Source organism: Mycteria americana, chromosome 9 (genome assembly GCF_035582795.1).
Source record: "Mycteria americana isolate JAX WOST 10 ecotype Jacksonville Zoo and Gardens chromosome 9, USCA_MyAme_1.0, whole genome shotgun sequence".
NCBI lineage: Eukaryota > Metazoa > Chordata > Aves > Ciconiiformes > Ciconiidae > Mycteria > Mycteria americana.
In genome coordinates, this window is record NC_134373.1 from 42,828,058 (window position 1) to 42,846,466 (window position 18,409).

At 51.0% G+C, this 18,409-nt stretch overlaps 1 protein-coding gene across 6 annotated transcripts in view; it reads left to right on the forward strand.

Annotated features, from left to right (window-relative positions):
* FMNL2 (formin like 2) overlaps window positions 1-18,409 on the forward strand; it is a 153,928-nt gene that overhangs the window by 74,421 nt on the left and 61,098 nt on the right. For 5 of the 6 annotated variants that reach the window (XM_075511296.1, XM_075511291.1, XM_075511295.1 and 2 more), the window contains exons 2-3: window positions 7,149-7,232; window positions 17,826-17,906. In XM_075511296.1, the coding sequence (XP_075367411.1) occupies window positions 7,149-7,232; window positions 17,826-17,906 (165 nt within the window). Of the gene's footprint in view, window positions 1-4,473; window positions 4,537-7,148; window positions 7,233-17,825; window positions 17,907-18,409 lie in introns of those variants that run through there. The other variant, XM_075511297.1, reaches the window with a different exon arrangement.

Here is an 18,409-nt window from a genome sequence, read left to right on the forward strand (position 1 = left end):
TTATGCTTTTGAGTCAGTCAAGTTCCTGCTACACTTGTTTTCCAAAACGTTGAGCCTTTTAATTCTCATTAAAACACGGAATAAGTTAGAAAAAATACAGCTCAGTCATCCCACCACCAGCATCTAGCGTGCGGCACTGATGGCGGTGTGACCTGCTCTGCAGCTCAGACCTGTGCTTATGTGCTGGTCCTTTCCTTAGCGAAACCACAAATGCTGCTGAAGATTTTGACGTTTCTGTAACGTGAATGAACTCAGCCAGTTGGGCGCTTTATCCCTCTGCAGCGTGTGGGCTACTATTTTAGCATTTTCTCTGCATAACGCTGATAAACGTGGTGCCGCGGGAGTGCTCTGCCCCGTGGCCGGGGCCACCACGCTTGGCCACCAGCGACTCTGTGGGTCGAGCCGGTGCTTCCCTTTTCCGTGGAAGGGGACGGCGTGCAGATCCCCAAGGGCCAGGTTCGAGGCTAAGGGTGAAGCCAAGCGCCGCGGCGATGGTGCCAAACTCTTGCAAATCAGTCCCCAAAAAGAGACTTCAGTGCCAAGAAATGGAAACGGAGGCTACGCAGTTTCCACAGTAAATTCAGATGCTCTGTCGACTCAAAACCTGATTTGAAACTGCTTTTCTATGGAGACTTCTTGGGGACAAAGGTAAGAAGGTTACAACCGGCAAGCCAGCCAGTCATAGCAAACGGCACAAAATTTATTTTGTTTTGAACAGGGCAGCGGAGTGCAACCCACAGCTTTTACCTTGAGTTAGGGAGGAGTTCGGCTCTCAGCGACAAAGCTGTATTGACAGTCGCTCTCTTTCTCGGGGGTGGCACGTGAAGTGCAAAGCTGAGGTGCCTGCCCTGGCGTCCTGCTTTCCTCCGGCTGCTCACGGCCAGAAGATAACGCTGCTGCGTGGGAAACAGCGTTTTCCTGCCCTGTGCTGGACCGCTGCTCTCGCTGTCACACTGAGGCGGGTGAAATCATCTCCTCGGGATGAGGCTAAATCTCGGCGCGTCCTGGTACGCAGTGCCGTTACCCAGCCATCTGGCCCCGGGCTTCGGAGACGCTGTCAGGGCTGCCAGTTTGGACGGAGACGGGCTTTGTTTCATAGGTTAAAAATACATATGTTTCCTTGATGCGCTGTTGGTTTTATTTTTAACTCTTAAGCAGTTTAATATTTTGTAGGTCTGCTAGTATTTCTCCCAGTTTTCCATCTGCTACTGTGATTAATTTAAGTTCTAGCTTTATAATGCCAACCCAGAGCAAACGGAATGGAAACCTTACCTATATTATTTGGCACGTAGCAGTAGACATGAATAACTTTGGAATTTGTGGGGAAAAAGAGAAGTTATGTGTTTTTGGAGCCAAAATATGATTGGAAACCAGCCCTCGCAGACAGCGTGATGCCGTTGTAGGATCTAGCTGCAGTTACTTTGAGTGCGGTGCTCCAGATTTGTGTTTGTAGGTGTTTCTGAGGAGTCGGAAACCTCACTCGGAGGCTGTAAAGCGGCGGTGCGCACCGATTTCCTATTGCCTCGCAGACATCGAGGCAGAATGACGTGCCACAGGTTTGCCTTTTTTTTTTTTTTCCTCTCTTCAGTCCTAGAAACGGTGTGACATAGTGGAAATTTGTGGTATGGTGAGGAAGGTGGGACTAATTTCCTAAGGCTGTGGATCTGTGGGAGGAGGGAGTGGAGCAAAGCTGCAGAGCTCACCTGGGCGCAGATGCTCGGCCTGGACTGGTGGGCATCAGCATTTTACTCAGGGCTGCGTGACCTGGGGTAACAACAGGGTGCAAGAGGCAAAAGCCCAAATACAGGGAGGTTGTATCAAGGCTACTACATGGTCCAGCATGGGAGCTGTGGCACGGCCCCAGCAGCCTCCTGGTTCGTGCCACCGTGCAGCTTGTCGGACTCATGGCACTGATGTGAATTAAAAATAGCTTGACCAGAAACAGTTATTTTTAATCTAGATTGTGTTCAGTACGAGCCACGCAGGTGTGTGCGTGGGTCCAACTGGGGATGGGGATGGGGATGGGGATGGGGATGCAGAGCAGCAGGGTACAAGACAGTGGGGCTGCTTCAACTGCTGTTGCCACTAAAAGAAACGGTCTTTAATGGCCCAAGGTGGGGTCCTGATGGAAGATGGGTATCCAGTATAAAGGCACAGTTCTTCTTCCTGAGCTGACCGAAGTCTGCTCTGCTGGCAAAGGGCCTCCAGCTGCAGGAGTGCTGGTGGTGACGCTGGGGACGGTAAGGGACAACCTGGCTGGGGACACGGGCAGGAGAGGAGAGAGTGGGGCCATCACTTCTGGCAACAGCAGAGATTTAGATTGTCTCAGGAGTGGAATAGTTATGCTATCAAAAGCCTTCAAAGCATGAACTCTAATTAGGTTAAAGATGGAAAGAGAAATCACAGGTCATAGACCTGTGGTTAACTAAAAAATGCTGGTATGTGTGAAGCCCATGGTTGTAAGAGCTGGAAGTGGCCAGGAGACATTTGTGAGTCATTTTACTGATCCACAGAGAACAAGAAATCCAGACTAATGCATCTGGTTAGTTATGACTAGAGTCAAAACTATTGCAACTGGTAAGGTCAAGCCAGCCAATTCAGTAGCCGCCTTTGCCATAGTTACTGATGCAACAGCTAAAGGTTATGCAATTAGATACAGCACACTTGGATTTCAGAAAGCCAGTTGGTATAGTGCCATGCATAAACATAAAGAAAATATATTGCTTCCCATTTAAGTAAAAATATCATGGTTTAGAAACTAGTTTTCCAGCAGGGAACGGTTGTTAACAGTAAGACCAGCTGAAGAACAGCATTAGTCCAGGTTTTAGAGAAGGCGTGATCTACACCTGCGTTATTTTGTACGAAGAAACGAGGGTTATTTGGTACAGCCACGGACAGCCCTGGTGAAGGTGTACGTTGAGCGGGGTCAGGTGTGCTGGGGCACCGGCCTGGAGGCTGCAGGAGAGCCGAGCCGAAGGACAGGGAGCTCCGGGGGATCAGGAGATCCGATTCAGCAGATGTCTCATAGACGGGGAGAAGGGCGTGCATGGTGCAGAAATAAACCTGCCCGACAAGCGGAGAGCCTCAGGTTATGAGTGAGAACGTCTTGCGATGGTTTCCAGTAAATGAGTGCAATTTGATCCAGTTGCTAAGAAAGCCATTCAACCTGATCTATGTATAAAACATAAAAGTTAATGTTAAACTGACTCTGCCGGCGTGAAAAGCCCTGGTCCCAGTGCGTTCCCTCCTGGTCCCAGCGCATTTCCTCCTGGTCCAAGGGCATTCCCTCCTGGTCCCAGCGCATTCCCTCCTGGTCCCAGTGCATTCCCTCCTGGTCCAAGGGCATTCCCTCCTGGTCCCAGGGCATTCCCTCCTGGTCCCAGTGCATCTCCTCCTGGTCCAAGGGCATTCCCTCCTTACCACATGAGTGATGAGGCCGGAGGGGCAGCAGACAGCAGAAGCAGTAGTTTCCTTCCCAGTTCCCTCCAGAAGAGATGAAGGAAGAGCCTAGAGGGGCTGCTGGGGTGACCCGCCGTGGTTTGCCTCAGCGGAGGGTCCTGTCCGTAGCTGGTAACCAACTTGCACGCAAGCAGGTTTCAAAACTGCTGTAAATCTCTTACTGAGAAATGAGTAGGTGCAAATCATCCACTGCTTACACGCAGAGATTTGAACCTGGTTGCATGCAATGTATTCGTAAATAATTTTACCTGTCGGACCAGGGCAGAGGGTATCTGAAGTGAATTGCAGTAATTGTTGAAGTAGATGAAATGGTTGTGTGCAGCAAAACGACGTGGAGCGAAGGAGTTCACATTTCAGAATGAGATCAGATTTAATTCATTTCGAAATGAGATCACTGGAACCTGCTGCCTGGGTCTTGTTTTCCCTGTTTCAGACTTTCATCCGTGCTGAACTCTTGCCATGACTGAATTCTGCAAAGGTTTCCAGGCAGGTTTCTTGTCCGAGTGCCAGCCTGGTTGGGTAAGCTGATTAGCTATAAGGAGATCAGGGTTTGACAAGGGGTGTATTGCAGGTACACAGTGAAGCTTTTCCTACAGCTGAGATTTAGCGTAGCTATGAAATATGTTTACATCCTCACAGGTAAGGAATGGTGCTTGAAGAAGCCCCAGGAAAAATACCAAGAAGTGCATTAAAATGATAAGCAGAGCTGATAAGGTACATGGTGAGAGACTGCGAGGAGAATCAAGCACAGATATGATCACAGCCTATAAATACTGTCAACATGACAGCACAGATGAGCAAAAGGAAGAGTATTTGTTATCTGATGGAAAACAAGCTTTAGGAAGAGCAGTCATCACAGCAGCAGGGCGGTGGAGAGGATCCCCAGGAGCGGGTGACGCTCGTCAGCTGGGATGGAGGGAGATAAGGTCTTGTGGGAAGATAGCAAATACATCTGCAATGTGCAGGGGGTGAGATCGGCTGGAGACCCCCGCTGTCCTCGCCTCCCTCGGTGGTCCTGCGGGGACCAGGAGGTACGAGTGCACCGGAGCGGTCCCTTGGGGGTCCGCAGTATTCCCGGTAAGGAGAGGCATTTGCTGTCACACCGAAGACGTGGAAGGACGGTGTTCGGGGCGTGCATCGCTGTTCCTGCCTGTGCTTTCAGGGAGGGTGCTGGCAGGGTGCGGCGGTGGGAGGGGAGGTGGTGGGGATGCCCTTGGGCGAGAGGGACCCCTGCGCCGAGCCTCACGCGGGGCTGCTCCCTCCGGGCGCGGGGAAGGCAGATGGCTGCAGCAGCCTCCGCTCCTCCGCCCTGCCTCCTCTCAGCTATTGCTGCCTGCGGGCAGGAATGCCACATCTGCTCCTGGATCGTGCCTGAGCCCTCCTGGTTTCCAGCCCGGGCTCTGTAAACCCAGAGAGAGGGAAATCGGAAACTGGGGCCATGAGGGAGCTGGGTCAGGGGCAGCGGCAGCCCCAGCCCTGCGCCTGCCTCCCCCCAGGGCTGGGCTGGGCTGGGCTGGGAGCAGGCTGACAGTCAGCCTGGCCTGGGAGTTAGCAAGGCAACCAAGGCCTGAAAACCCTGGGGAGGTGTAGGGGAAGGTAGTCCTGCGTCGCACCCAAGCGCCGGAATACGAGCAGGGAAAGCCTTGTCTTTGCGATGGGGACGTAGCACTCGGCCAGCCAGAAACGGGGCCGGAAAGCTTTGCCATTGATGGCCAGCCGCTGCCAGTTAACCTCTCGGCTCTCCTTCAAAGCCCCTCATCGCCCAAAGCTCGCCCGGTTGTCGTGGTGCCCATCAGCGTTGTCAGCGCTGTACCCACCATGGCACGGGCGCTGCCCTTGGCACCTTGGTCCTGGGATCATCAGAGTCCCTGTGCCGCTGCCTCCGGGTCTCTTCCATACCTGGAGCCGAGTGGGTTCCTGATGATGTACTTTAAAAATCCTGATTCCTGATGCATGACAACTCAACAAACGCGTTGAAATTCTTTAATTATCACTCCATCTCATATGCAGTATGTCCTGCGTGTCTGCTTGCATTCAGGTGTGGCCGCTGTGGTTGTATTATCACCCTGGGCCTCAGTCGGCCCTTTCTAGGACTCACTTAAATTTTGGTTTTAGCGTGTGCCATTCGGGGTGAGCAGACTGGGGGGTCAGCAGGCTGGGCCGATCGTAACAGGTACCCCTGGTGGCAGCTTGGGCTGTCCGTGTCCCTCCTCTTCTGTTACCTGGGAGGGGGTTTGTGCGAGGAAATGGAGGAGGTCTGGGCCCCGGGCTGCGCGAGTCCGGCTGTAGCAGAGTATGGGTCTGGGGGTGTTTCTGAGGATCCCCAGGACAGCCTCCTTTTAATAAACCTATTGCGCAGGTTGTGAAGACGTGTGCTTCTAGAGCAGAGTGTTTCGGTACCTAAATGCTGATTTATTGATTACCGCTTTACTGCAGGCTTATTTAGCAACCTTTGCTTCTGGCCTCTTTTTGTGCCTTCCACAGCCTTTTTAAAATTCAGGGTGGAAGGGTGCTGCCTGCCGGCGCTGGAGATGTGCGCAGCACCGGCCTGACCCGCCGGCGGGGTGCAGTGCCGCCGGGCCTGGCCGGTGCTTTGCTCCCATCCCAGCAGCAGTCTGGGACGGACCGCCAGAGGCTTGTGGTCCTGAAGGGTTAACTGGGGTAACTCGGCCGGACTGGGAATGCGAGCTGGAGACCGAGAGGTGCTGGAGACCAAGAGGTGCTTAGCGGGTTTTTCATTCATCCACTTCACCTTGCTGCGTGCCGCTGGGCTGATAGGGAGGCTCTCCAGACTCGGTGTTTGCGAAGCTCTCAAGGTGTTCCTGGGTTCTCCGGGAGCGTAAGCACGACAGTTATGCTGTGCATTTAGAGACACGGCTCTTAGGAAAACTGCCTTGGGAGCGAGTAGCCAGCCTGTGCCGCCCTACCCCAGACAACTGCCCATGGAAAGGTATCTCAACTGACATCAAAGGAGCCAGCAAACGATAGGCATCTTCTAATTGCTGCCTCTCCCTGCCTTCTGACTCGGTACTGCAGGTTGTCGTTCACGGTCTCGGGATCATTATCTTTTCGTGTGCGAGGAGCACAACGTCACTGGCAGCAGCAATCCCACCTCCGGGATCCGTATGATCCAGATAAGGTTGCGTGTGGTGACATTTAAACACCTGAATAGTGTCCCGCTGTTGAAATAAGGTGACATGGCGTTTCAGGATCTTGTCTGGAGAGAACCGGCCTTCTGCTGTCCCCAGCCCGCAGCTGGAGTGTGCATTTCCCGTACAAGTGTGCTCAAGCGGGGCAGGCGAAGGGAAGAGGGGACGCGGGAGGGGATGTGGTGCACCCCGGGGACCCCTCTGGGGTGGAAGGTGGCTGCCGTGTCGTGGCAGCGCGGGGAAGCCCCCTCCTCTGCTCCGGATGGAGGTGGCTGGTCCTGAGCTCCAGTCGCTCACCTCCTCCTGCGTCCCAGCCCGGCCCCGCACCGAGCCCTGCCCTTCGGTGCCTTGTGATTCACTGGCGCTTTTGGGGCCAAAGACGACATTTAGAGGGAATGTTTCTGAATAACCCTGTCAACAGAAATTCACATAAAACAATTCAAGCAACCGCAGCCACATTGCCTTGGTTTGCTCATGTCTGACTCCGCCTGAGCCCGAGCCCTTTGCGGTCCCTCACGTTTCCTTTCTCTCTCTCCGCAGAATGCGATGAACTTGCCGCCCGACAAAGCCCGGCTGCTGCGGCAGTACGACAACGAGAAGAAGTGGGAGCTCATCTGTGACCAGGTAAGGGTGGCCGGAGGGTTTTTGGCAGACATCCCGTTGAGAGCACAAACTGGGTTTTGTCCGCAATGTCCCTGGGCTTAGAAAGGGACCTTGCAGAGGACACGTATTTGAACAGATTCAAACATTCATTTCTTCTTTGGCCTCATGCACCTTTGTTGGTAACAACACATAGTTGTAACAATAATTCCCTTGTAACAATAATTCCCTTTTTTGCCCCAGAGTGCTATTTCTTTCCCCTCTGATGTTACCGTCACCCCTGTGCCTGTTCCCTCTGGGTGGTGAATGCTGCTTATTTTCCCCGGCACAGAGTGGAAGAGACTGACCAGCAGTCACCTCTCAGCGAGTGCTTTGAGTTTGGTCTGTCTTGCCCTGTGTAACACGAACGAACGGTCTCGATCCAGTGGGTATCTGGCTCTCCACATCACGAGCCGTTGTCGCAGTTGGCAGTAGCTGTCGCCTTCGGGGAGATGCGATGGTGATGCAGCCTGAGCTCCCCTTTGCCTCCAGCGGCTGAACAACAACCTCGGATTAAGCAGCACCATATGCTGAGGCATCTTTTGTGTATGAGCTCTGCCGTGGCGTGCGGACTTGGCAGCAGTGTAGAACAATTAACAGGTTGGCTCTGCCATGACAAATGAAAAGAAACGGCATTATTTAGAGAAAGCGAAGCATGTGAAAGGTAGGATGTGCATTTGTGAGCCAACAGCAAAGCCAGGTTCTGCCGTAAACTTCAAAAGTAATCGCTAATGAAAATAATTGATCCAGGACTGAGAAAGTAGGATGTTGCCTTGAAATGTAAACACAGCGGTACCAGGATGAGAGTTTGGCAGAAGGCAGAGTCATGCTGTGAGGTCAGGAACATTTTAATAAATAGATTTGTGGGACATTTCCTATTTAGCTATTACAGTGGTGGAGCCTCTGATAAAATCCAACTACCTTAAAGTAAAGCCGAATAAAGAATTACTTGCTTTTTTCCATGAGTTTTCTGTGCAGGAAACCTAAAGCGTTGAGCTATTTAAAGTTGCAGCGTAGTGAGACACTGAACAAATTGGTTAATCTACTGTAAGTGATTTATTTGATGGATGTTTGCTTAGAGCATGCACACTCAGAGCATGCACATGGAAGTGTGAGCTTTGTGCTGGAGTCTGCGTGCTCTGCTTGCACCGAGCTGGCAGCAGGGCAGGCAGAAGCAGTTAGATCACAGCCTCGATGTGCAAACTCCCACCTCGGAGCGGATCCACCCTTTGCAACGTGCAGCTGCTGCTGATTCACTCCTGAACTCTACAGCAGGATAGGAGGGATGAGCAGATGGAAACGCAGTGAAGGAAATTTGCAATCTGGAATAATCACGTCTCTTAATAGCTCCTTGCACAACACTGAGTCCACCCCCGGGTTGGGATGAGTCTGCTTCCCGTCACTTGGAGAGGGTAGGCAGAGAAGCCGCGCAGGACTGTTGTAACCAGCACTGCGGAGCCCAACGCTGCGAGGGTCCCGAAGAGGACGGGAGGTGACGGTGTGCCACCCTTCCAGGGTCCGGCCATCCGAGGGGACGTGCTTGGGCCATAAGGGGCTGCGTATCGGTGATCTGTCGCAGCTCCCCGGCTGCCCTGGCATCCCTGGTGGGTGCTTGCCAGCCGCTGTAAATTAGAGCAGCGTGAAGCAGGTGTCTGTAACAGCACCGTAATACAGCATATGGGGTGTGAAATATTTATGTCTGTCCACGTAACGATGGTGCGTGGCTAAAAGTACTTCCAGGAATAGATTTTGTACAGAATGTATGTTTTTAGTGTGGATGCAAATTTTGACAGCTATTTTCTATTGGTATCACCCCTTACACCATTTTCACCCATTTTTGCTTAGCCAAGGACTGAGGATGTAAATTAATGTAACAGCTTGAGGAAATTAACTCCTAGCTTCCTGTGCTGGTTTTCAACTTATGTCTGAAAGGAAAAAGGGTCCAGAGGTTGCTCTTAAATATTTTCTAAATAGTCTGTAAGGGAGATCCTGGTCATTTGTCTGTGAAATATTTTGAGAATATTAGGGGAGAGAGTTTGGCTCCCAAAAGGAACTCTCACTTTTGCAGAAGTGAGATTAAGGAAAGTGGGGAGCTACCAGTTTCATGATGATGATGATAATAATAAATAATAATCTGCCGATTGTGCCCATTCTAGTGAGTCAATGTAAGGGTTGCTGGGCTGGTTGTGGGGGACTCCATCCCGTGTGGTATTTTCTGTCCCTTTGTATATAAGCCTTGCAAGCCATCGAAGCGTTGCTGCTGCTGTCCTGAAAGCTTGCTCCCTACCTCTTTGGCTTGGCGTACGAGGAGGAGAAAAAGAGCGAACCCAGGATTCCTGTAGCCCATCCTGGAGAGGGCCAAGCGGTGGGTCAGGCAGGGAGGGTGACCGCTGGGAAGGATCCAGGCAGGGAAGAGGATGGGATTTCCTGGGGTGGCGAGCCACCCTTTCGGTGTGCTCTAGGCCTCTTTATCCAGCTGGGTGCCAGGAGGTGTTACACGGGGGGCACGGATGGTGAGGGAGGAGGTTGGGGACATCTTACAAAGTTCTTCGTTGCCCTCTAATGGCAAATTGTGGCAGGGGCATCACCGTGTCCTCACCTTTGGAGGCACTGGAGGTGTGTGTGGGGAATAACGAACGAGACCTAAGATTTACATCGTGTGATTTACATCCAAAATATCCTCCCTGAGATATCTGTAGAACTCTCTCCCTTTCCTAATGTGCTGGTTTTGGCTGGGATAGAGTTAATGTTCTTTACAGTAGCTAGTATGGGGCTGTTTTGGATTTGTGCTGAAAACAGCGTTGATAACCCAGGGATGTTTTAGTTGGTGCTGCACTGAGCAAGGGCTTCTCAGCTCCCCGTGCTCTGCCAGGGGCAGAAGAAGCTGGGAGGGGGCACAGCCAGGACAGTTGATCCAAACTGCCCGAGGGCTATTCCATACCATACGGCGTCACGGGCAGTGTATAGAGCTGGGGAAGAAGGAGGAAGGGGGGACGTTGGGAGTGATGGCGTTTGTCTTCCCCCGTCACCGTTACGCGTGCTGGAGCCCTGCTGTCCTGGAGATGGCTGAGCCCCTGCCTGCCCACGGGAAGCAGGGAAGGAATGCCTTGTTTGCTTTGCTTGTGCGCGGCTTTTGCTTTCCCCATTAAACTGTCTTTATCTCAGCCCACGAGTGTTCTCACTTTTACTCTTCTGATTCTCTCCCCCATCCCAGCGGGGGGGAGTGAGCGAGCGGCTGGGGGGGGGCTTGGTTGCTGGCTGGGGTTAAACCACAACACCTAATGAAACTCCTAATGAAGGCAGGTGTTGGCTGTTTTGGAGGCTGGTGGCCAGCGTGGAGCTCGCTGGGCTGGCAGTGGCTTTCTCCAGCAGCCCTGCCGGGTGGGGGTCCTGTGCCACCCCTCAGCTTTGCTTCCAGGGGGCTCGGGCCCCTCCGTGCCTGTGTCAGGGGTGATTACACCTAAACCAAGGCCACACGTGGTGCATTGGCGGGGCACCATGTTCTGCTTTAGGGTTTATTTGTGACTAAGAGGTGTGCAGGTACGGGCCCTGTTGGAAACACAGCCCCAGGTGAGAAGGTTGTGCCACACCAGTCCCCGAGTCCTCTGGCTCTCTGGGTGAAACCCCGGCTCCGCTGAAGAGCAGGGTGGCATTCCCCTGGGAGGGGAGGGTGACCTGGGCTCGCTGCCTGGCTGAGCATCGTGGTGGAGGGGGCCTCAAGCACAGAAACCTGGTGCTGTGAGGTTAGGCTACCAAAACCAGACAGCGTTCAAGATAGCTTGGAGAAGGATAACATCTGAAACCACAGAGGGACTGTCGAACTTGTGTTCATTTACACTTAGGTTCAACAAGCGTTGACTGTAGTGGTGAGATCCTTCTCTAAACGAGGCAAAAATGTTAATCGCCAAGCTCTCTGTTATATCGTAAAAGAGGTCGGTGCACGCTAGCGTGTGCTACGCAACCGCACACCCTTTAAGCCAGGCTTGCTTCTGCGCCCCTTCCTCCTCTGCCACTGTTCATCGAGCTCTGCAAAGGGAAGATGGCATGCAGCCTTCCCCTCCATAAACCAGGTCTGGGGAGAGGCAGATTCTTGATATTATTTTTATTTTTGTTTCTTGTGAGATTGTGCACTATGGACTGGTTGAGAGCGTAACCGCACAGAGCCGCGGTGGTCCATGCCTGCCGTTTTAACGTCCAGAGCACCGGGGAGTGCTGACAAATATCTAGGTGTCCTTTGGATTTGGGCTGGGAGTTCCTGTAAAGGCGTGCGGGGCCGTGTCCAGGCTGCGGGCGGTGGAGCGGTGCGGGCAGCCCTCCTGCGTGCCGCCCGCGGCTCTCGGGGGGTGGCTGGTGAAGAAGGGGACAGGCGGTGACTGCTGGAGGGGACTGAGCTGAGGATCAGGGTTTCGCGGGGATGCCGTGCTGTTTGTTGTTTGACAGAAATATCTCAGGTGAGCCCCAAACCACTCCTCAGAAACGCGATGAAAGGACGGTGATTGAAAAGCGGCACCTCACGCTGTGTGTTACCATATAGTGCCATTTTGCAGCAGAGATCTGGATTTTTTTGACAACGTTCAACCAAGCATTTTCCATATCTTTGCACGTGCTGCAGTAGCCATTTACGGCTCTGTTTTGAGAGCCTTTGCATAAAAAAAAAAAGTTTTGTATACCATTGAATCTCCCCTGTTGTGGGTAAAATACAGGCTAGAAAATCCAGTGTTTTATTGAGCTCACGAGCATTTGGACGGTAGAGACGCTCACAGCTTCGTTTGTGCCACCGGCTGGCCCTGAGAGAGGTGGCTCCCTGAAGATGGGGCGGTGTGAGCGATGGAGCAGTTGGAGGTGCAGGCACGGGGCACGAGGGGTCCGAGGGTCCGCGGCGCGGGGCCGGGCAGGGGTTGGCATCTCCGGCCTCGCAGGGAACATCTGCGGCTCTTGCACCTCCAGGCCAGGTCCTGCGCTGGTGACTTGGTTTTTGCAGAAAATTAATAGTGGTGGAAACGGATCCCTCTGCCCCTTAATTAGTGCGGAGATGAATGGCTGCTGTCGTTTCATTCCATAATAAGACATATGAGGTGACGTACCGTCCCGCTGGCGGGATTGCCGGGGCCAGGACTGAGCCGCCCTCCAGGTCGGTGCGGGATGGGGGACGAGTGGTGGAAACGTGCACCACGTTTACGATGTGTTTGTGCCTCGGGAGGAGCAGACGCTGGTCTCCAGCCCTGCTTGTCCACCTCCTTTCAGCAGCCTTCACCATCCATGTGCTTTATGCGCTCCTAGCAGTTACTGCCCGCCCGCTGGGGTTCCTGACAAGCCTGGGTACCCAGTCGCATGCACTCTGGGTTCACCTAGTGTCTAGGAATCCTAAGAATGAAACAAGTTAGCAAGGGTAATAATAACAACAACAACAACAACAACAACAACATATGTCACTAATGCAGAAAATGTCCTGAATATTTTTGGAAGCAAAAGATCTCTGGAAAAGCCACAATTTCCTGGTTACGGAATTAATATGTTTTCCAGATTTGGGGGAACAAGAGAAGTGTTGAGTTCTTTGTAGGATCACGTGGAAGAGAAAATGCAGAAATCCGGCAGTTTCTCTTTGCTGCTGAAGCAAAGCCCCCCCCCAGCCCCTCTTTTTTTTGTATCCGTCAGAAAAGAAGTGCTAATTCTGGAGATTGCTGGTAGAAGCAGCAGAGGAGCGGTGTTGTGCTCCCCCATCCAAGCCTTTTCCCTGAATTCTCATCTTTTATTACCCTAAAGGGAGGTGCTGGGGACCAGGTCGTCTCACTGCTCTCCGGTGCGGTGCCGCTGCCGCGGGCTCCCTGCGTGTGCTTCCCTGTGCTTGGCTGTCGTTCTGGCTTATAGCACCACTCCTCAGCGACTTTTCAAGTAAGAAAGGGCCTTTTATCTTTGGGAAATTAAGTTAGTTTGCTTTCTAGATGGCTGACAAAGGCAGGGTCGAGTTATTGCTGGTCTGCGCCTTTCTCCTTTCAGGGCTGTAGCTAGTGTCGGTGCTTATATGAGTCACGTAGTGGAGATAAAATGGGTTTCATTGGGATTTATTAACTTTGTTGTGTCTGAATGGCCCAGTCCTGGGGCGACCAGGAGGGGAAGCCACCATGTCCCGGTCGTGATGTCACCCACTGGCTTACGCTTTGTGCTCAGCGAAGTTTGGAGACTCAAATAGCGATTTTAAACTTTATATGTGTGGGGTAGAAATCCCCAACCTCCTCGTTCAAATAGCGTTAAACCCCTTGCCGGATAAATTCTTATTTTGAAAGCAGATTTGGCCGGTGAGCGATTGCAAATTGCCAGGAGTGGAGAGGAGGAACAGACGGGAAAAAGCAACAATTTTTAACTCATTATTGATGGTATCTAAGGCAAGTGGATTACGTGTGAACAGCAGTGCCTCAGTGTTAGCCGGGAAGCGTGTTTGTCTCTACAGGGAAGAAAATGCTCTCAAGAAGGACCAGAGGACCTTGAGAGGACCCTGGGTTGGCCAACCTGCACAGTCGCTTACAGCCTTCGTGGCAAGTGAAGTATCAGACTGCAGTCACGCTGGTCCGACGAGCACCGGGCCTTCCCACCCCATGTGAGCTCTGGCAGAGCATCAGTTTTTTGGGAGGACGATGGCCGCAAGCAGACGTTCGGGGTGTCCCCGAGGCGTCGGGGAGCCTCGGGCTGCCGTCGCTGCACAGCACCGAGCCCTGGTTCTTGCAGCTTGCGACGTATCAGCCTCTCATATAAAACAGTCAAAGCTGGATAAACCGAGACAGTAATCATAGCCAGGAAAGGGCAATTTTAAAGGCTAATCCCTCATGGCTTTCCAAAGCAGAAAAAACACTTTAAGGGGCTATAAAAACGTTTCCAGGACTAGTGGATGTTTACCACAAGTGGTTCTTGGTCACTGGTTAGAGAAGAGAGCATTGCTGGTATCTGCTGTTCACGGATAATGTCTTTAAAATCCTTCAACCCAAATAATTCCACTGTACAGTAATGAGCAGCATCTTTTTTAATGAAGTCGCTGTAGAAATTATTACATAAATACATAATTACAGCTAGGTTTTAAGAAAACAAGCAAAACATATAGTATCTGCATCACAGCCTACTAAATGTGCTCGCTGAGTCTCTTCAAGCATTTCATTTTGAAGACTCCAGATATTAAAACTGGCAGTTAGGAAAAGCTCCTGTCACTTTAGCAGATGATGGCTGATTAGTTAGTAAGAGAAATAAATCCATAAGAGTAAAACAGCTTCTCTGGAGGATTAGACTAAGCACGGCAGAGCTACATTGGCATGAGGAACCCGCCAAAAAGGGAAGGAATAGATACGAGAGCTAATGTGGAGCCTCGTTAGTCTGGGACTCTGCCGCTCTCGCGTCGCCCACCGCTCTTCAAGAGTGGACCTTCGGCTGGGTGCTCCACCACTTCGCTCCATCGCTCGCAGATGCAAAGAATGAGATTTGGACGTGGTTATTAAGCGGCACGGTGAAAACACTTCTACCTTGGTTTTTTGCAGAGAAAGGGCGTAGTGATTCAAATGCTGTAATGTCTCTGGAGCTAATATAAAACTGTTGAGGGGGGAAAATGCGAAACGGTGGTGGTCTCCGAGGTCCAGATACCTCTATAACTCTTTACTAGTCTACAGCAGGCCAGATTCTCATTTACAGCAAAGTGGGTTTTTTGTCTGTTTGCCAGTGTGAAGAAGTTTTAAGATGGATGGAAATGGCTTCTAAATAACTTATATTTATGCCCACTGTAAAGCCACAGTCCACAGTATCCTGAGGGGGCTGTAAGTCTGACTGAGAAACTGGCCTAACACTGTCCTGGAAAAAGTGCATAAATTAAGCTAGCAATTAAGGTACTTTGAATATTGGTGTCTTATTCTTTTAACTGATTTATTTTACGTGCTTTTTTAAAAATTTTTTTTTTTAATTTTCTTTAAAGTCCCTGTCAACATCTGTGGGTGTTCCTACTCCCATTTTCCGGAGAGTTGGATGCTAGGGCTGCCCATTGCACACCTCTCGGGATGTGGCAGATGATTTCTGCTTGCGCTGGTGGAGCTGCGTGACGGAGCCTTGGCACACCGTTTCCAAACCTGTCTGTGACTCCGTGCCTCTGCCTCGTGCCTCTGTCTTTCCCCACGCAGCCGTAGCAGTGCCGATTAGCAGCACGTTCAAGTGCAAGGGTGCGACAGGGGCTGTGACCTGTGCGGGCCAGCCCGGATGAGACTGGCTCGAAGCGTCCGTGCCTGTAGAGACGAGAGGAAGCCATGGCGGTGGGCATGGTGCTGGGGGAGGATGGAGCAGGACAGACACCCTCGGTGTCACTTTGGCCAGAGAGGAGCTGGCAACAAAGAACTTTGCATTTTCTGAACTGTTTTTTAGATAAAAAGGAAATGCCAATTCCAGGACTGTGTTTGGCCGGTACATGTGAAGGCGCATGGAAAAAAAATCCAGTTGTAAAAGAGGGAAGACATGTCTGCTCTCTGTCTTACAGAGCTCTCGCCCGGGGCTCATGGACCACAGGGCAGACTTTTTGGTTCATTTTTTCCTTCTGACCATGATGAATTACTTTTTTTACAGCAAGCAGCAAGATAATAACAGGAACAACTTTTGGTGTTCAGACAGTACGTTCTGGTAACTGGGCAGCAGTGTACTATTCATTATGAAATAACTTTCAGATAATGTAGTCAAAATTGCATCCTGACCTAATAAAGGGAGGTTTCAAGTATCAGTTATAAAACGCGAAATTTCAGGAGGAAATTATTATGAGATCTTTCCTCAAGGGAAGGGGCAGAATAGTTTAAAATTCTTCCAAGATACAAATAGTATCAGAACTTTTGGTAATGCTCTTAACAGGTTTGGACATAGCATACTCCTTGCAGAACAACTCGTGTTTCACAGCGGCTTTTGTAGGATAAATTTCAAGCTGGCTGTGCAACTGGTAAAAAAGCAAGCAAAAATCAAGCAGCTCGCAGAATACAAACCTTACAGACCTTATATTTGTCAGTAAAATCTTTAATTGGATTCTGAATGTGGTTGATTCTGGATTGCAGATCAAGTGTCCCCCTGTAAGGTGAGGCGTTGGGAAAGCTTTGGTGAGAAGTGAGTCTCAAAAGCAGGTGGGAATCTCTTGGCACTGGACTAGCAGCGGGAGAGGTGGGAAGGGAAATCGGGCACGCTGCTGGTGTGCGACAGAAAAGCAGGAAAGCAGGCATGGATAAGGAGATGTTTTACACGGGTAAAGCCCACGATCATGGACAACCTGCCTTTCTCCACGTTCTGAGGTTGGTAAGACTCCAACCTTAGTGGGGAGGAGAGGCATGTGGTGATTCCTGGGCTTTCCCAGTGGGACAGGGATGGGCATCTGGTCCATAATTTGCCTGTGGTGGTGTAACGGTGGTCTCGGTAGCGTTTGCTGGCTTGCTTCCCACCATGCTGGACATCCCTCAGCTCTGCCCTCGTGTGACACGGGTCCTGAAGGAAACCCTCGGAATCGCTGGGAGCCTTGGGTGGCTGGGACGAGCTCAACCACCGACGTGCTCCCCATGCACGCCGTGCTAGCAGAAGAAGCGTGGGGAGCTGACCCCAAGGCACGATGAACGCGTTGGTGCTCAAGCGTTGTGTTGACGTAGGAAGCGGGATGCTGCTGTGATTGGGTGTATTTATGTAGAATAAACAAGCCCTCCTGCGTGGTGGCTGGGCAGGGATGGTAACGAAGTCTTGCATCGTTATTGCCGGCAAGGCTGGCCAGGCTCATGCGTGCTTTGTAATGGAAATAAAGACTGAGCGCTGGTCATCGTTTGCATACAGGGCTCCACCAGGATGAGCTGAACTCACCGTGGCCCAAATACTGTGTGACCGCTTTGTGCCCATGGCAGGGGAGGCTTTGCCTGTGCCCGTGTGGCCCCTCTGCCCCCGCCAGTCCGGTCCCCTTCCCTGCGAACGGGAACCTGCCGCAAGGGTTGGGCTGGGACCTGGTGGGCCGCTTACAAAGACAATCCAACTGAATATCATGGAGTTAAAATATTACTTGTTTATTGCTAACATACTACTCTTGCATTCATTTTTCTGGAGTCTGAACAGTGAAATGATGTGACTTCTCCCGTGAATAGACCGTGCAGCCTGTTTTTAGGCTTGTTCCAAGTGATAAAAAAGGTGTCTCAGTTTTTGTGGTGATGGCTTTCAATCAAACACGAACAGGCATCCACTCTTGTAACGCTTCTCTTTTCTCTCAGTACTCCTGGCTAGCAGAAACCCTGTTGTTTCAGATGTGTGTGTTTGTATGTGTAACTCAAATTCAAAATTGCCATTGAATAGGTAAGGTATCTTTTTATGCGTCCTATATAAATGTCAAATTTCAGAATATCAAGATACATGTAAATATATTTTATTTGCATGCATATTATATATGCATAGATTATATACTTATGAATATAAGGTATGTACCTATAAAACTATGTTATAAATATATACTGTTTAAATATATATGTGTGTGCATGCATTCTATATATATAGTAAGTAAATATAGAAGATGTTATAAAATGGCTGATGTTTATTCTTGTATCTTTGCAGGAAAGATTTCAAGTGAAGAATCCTCCACATACATACATCCAGAAGTTGAAGGGCTATCTGGACCCGGCTGTAACCAGGAAGGTGAGGAGCGTCCTGTTTCCTCTCGCCCGTCCCTCGTTCCTCGGCGAGGATGGTCCCGGGGTCCGGGTTCCTTCCTGCCTTTGTGTAAAAGGCCCCGTAAAAGTCTCTGAGAAGCGTCTCGGAGATGGAACAAACTGCAGAGAGAAGCAAGGAGAAATTGGAAAGACGCTGCAGTTTTCCCAGCTCAGAAAGGAGAACAGATGTTGCAAAGAAAAGGAGCATCTGACACATGGAACAACTTGTTTTAATAACTTTAGCTTCAATAGTCTGACAAATTATCACTGAGCTGTACTTTAGGTCTGACTTTTCACGTGGGCAGAGCTGGTGGTGAATAAAACCTCTGTCGGCTGGCACTTTTCTCACCCGCGTGAAGGGGATGTTGAGGTTTTGAGTCCTTTTCTCTGGGCGTTTGCGTGACGGACGTTCAGTACAGCTGCCACAGTTCACCCCTCGCTTGCAGTCTCACCTGAGGTTTCAGGGTTGTGAAGTAAAGACGTAACCTG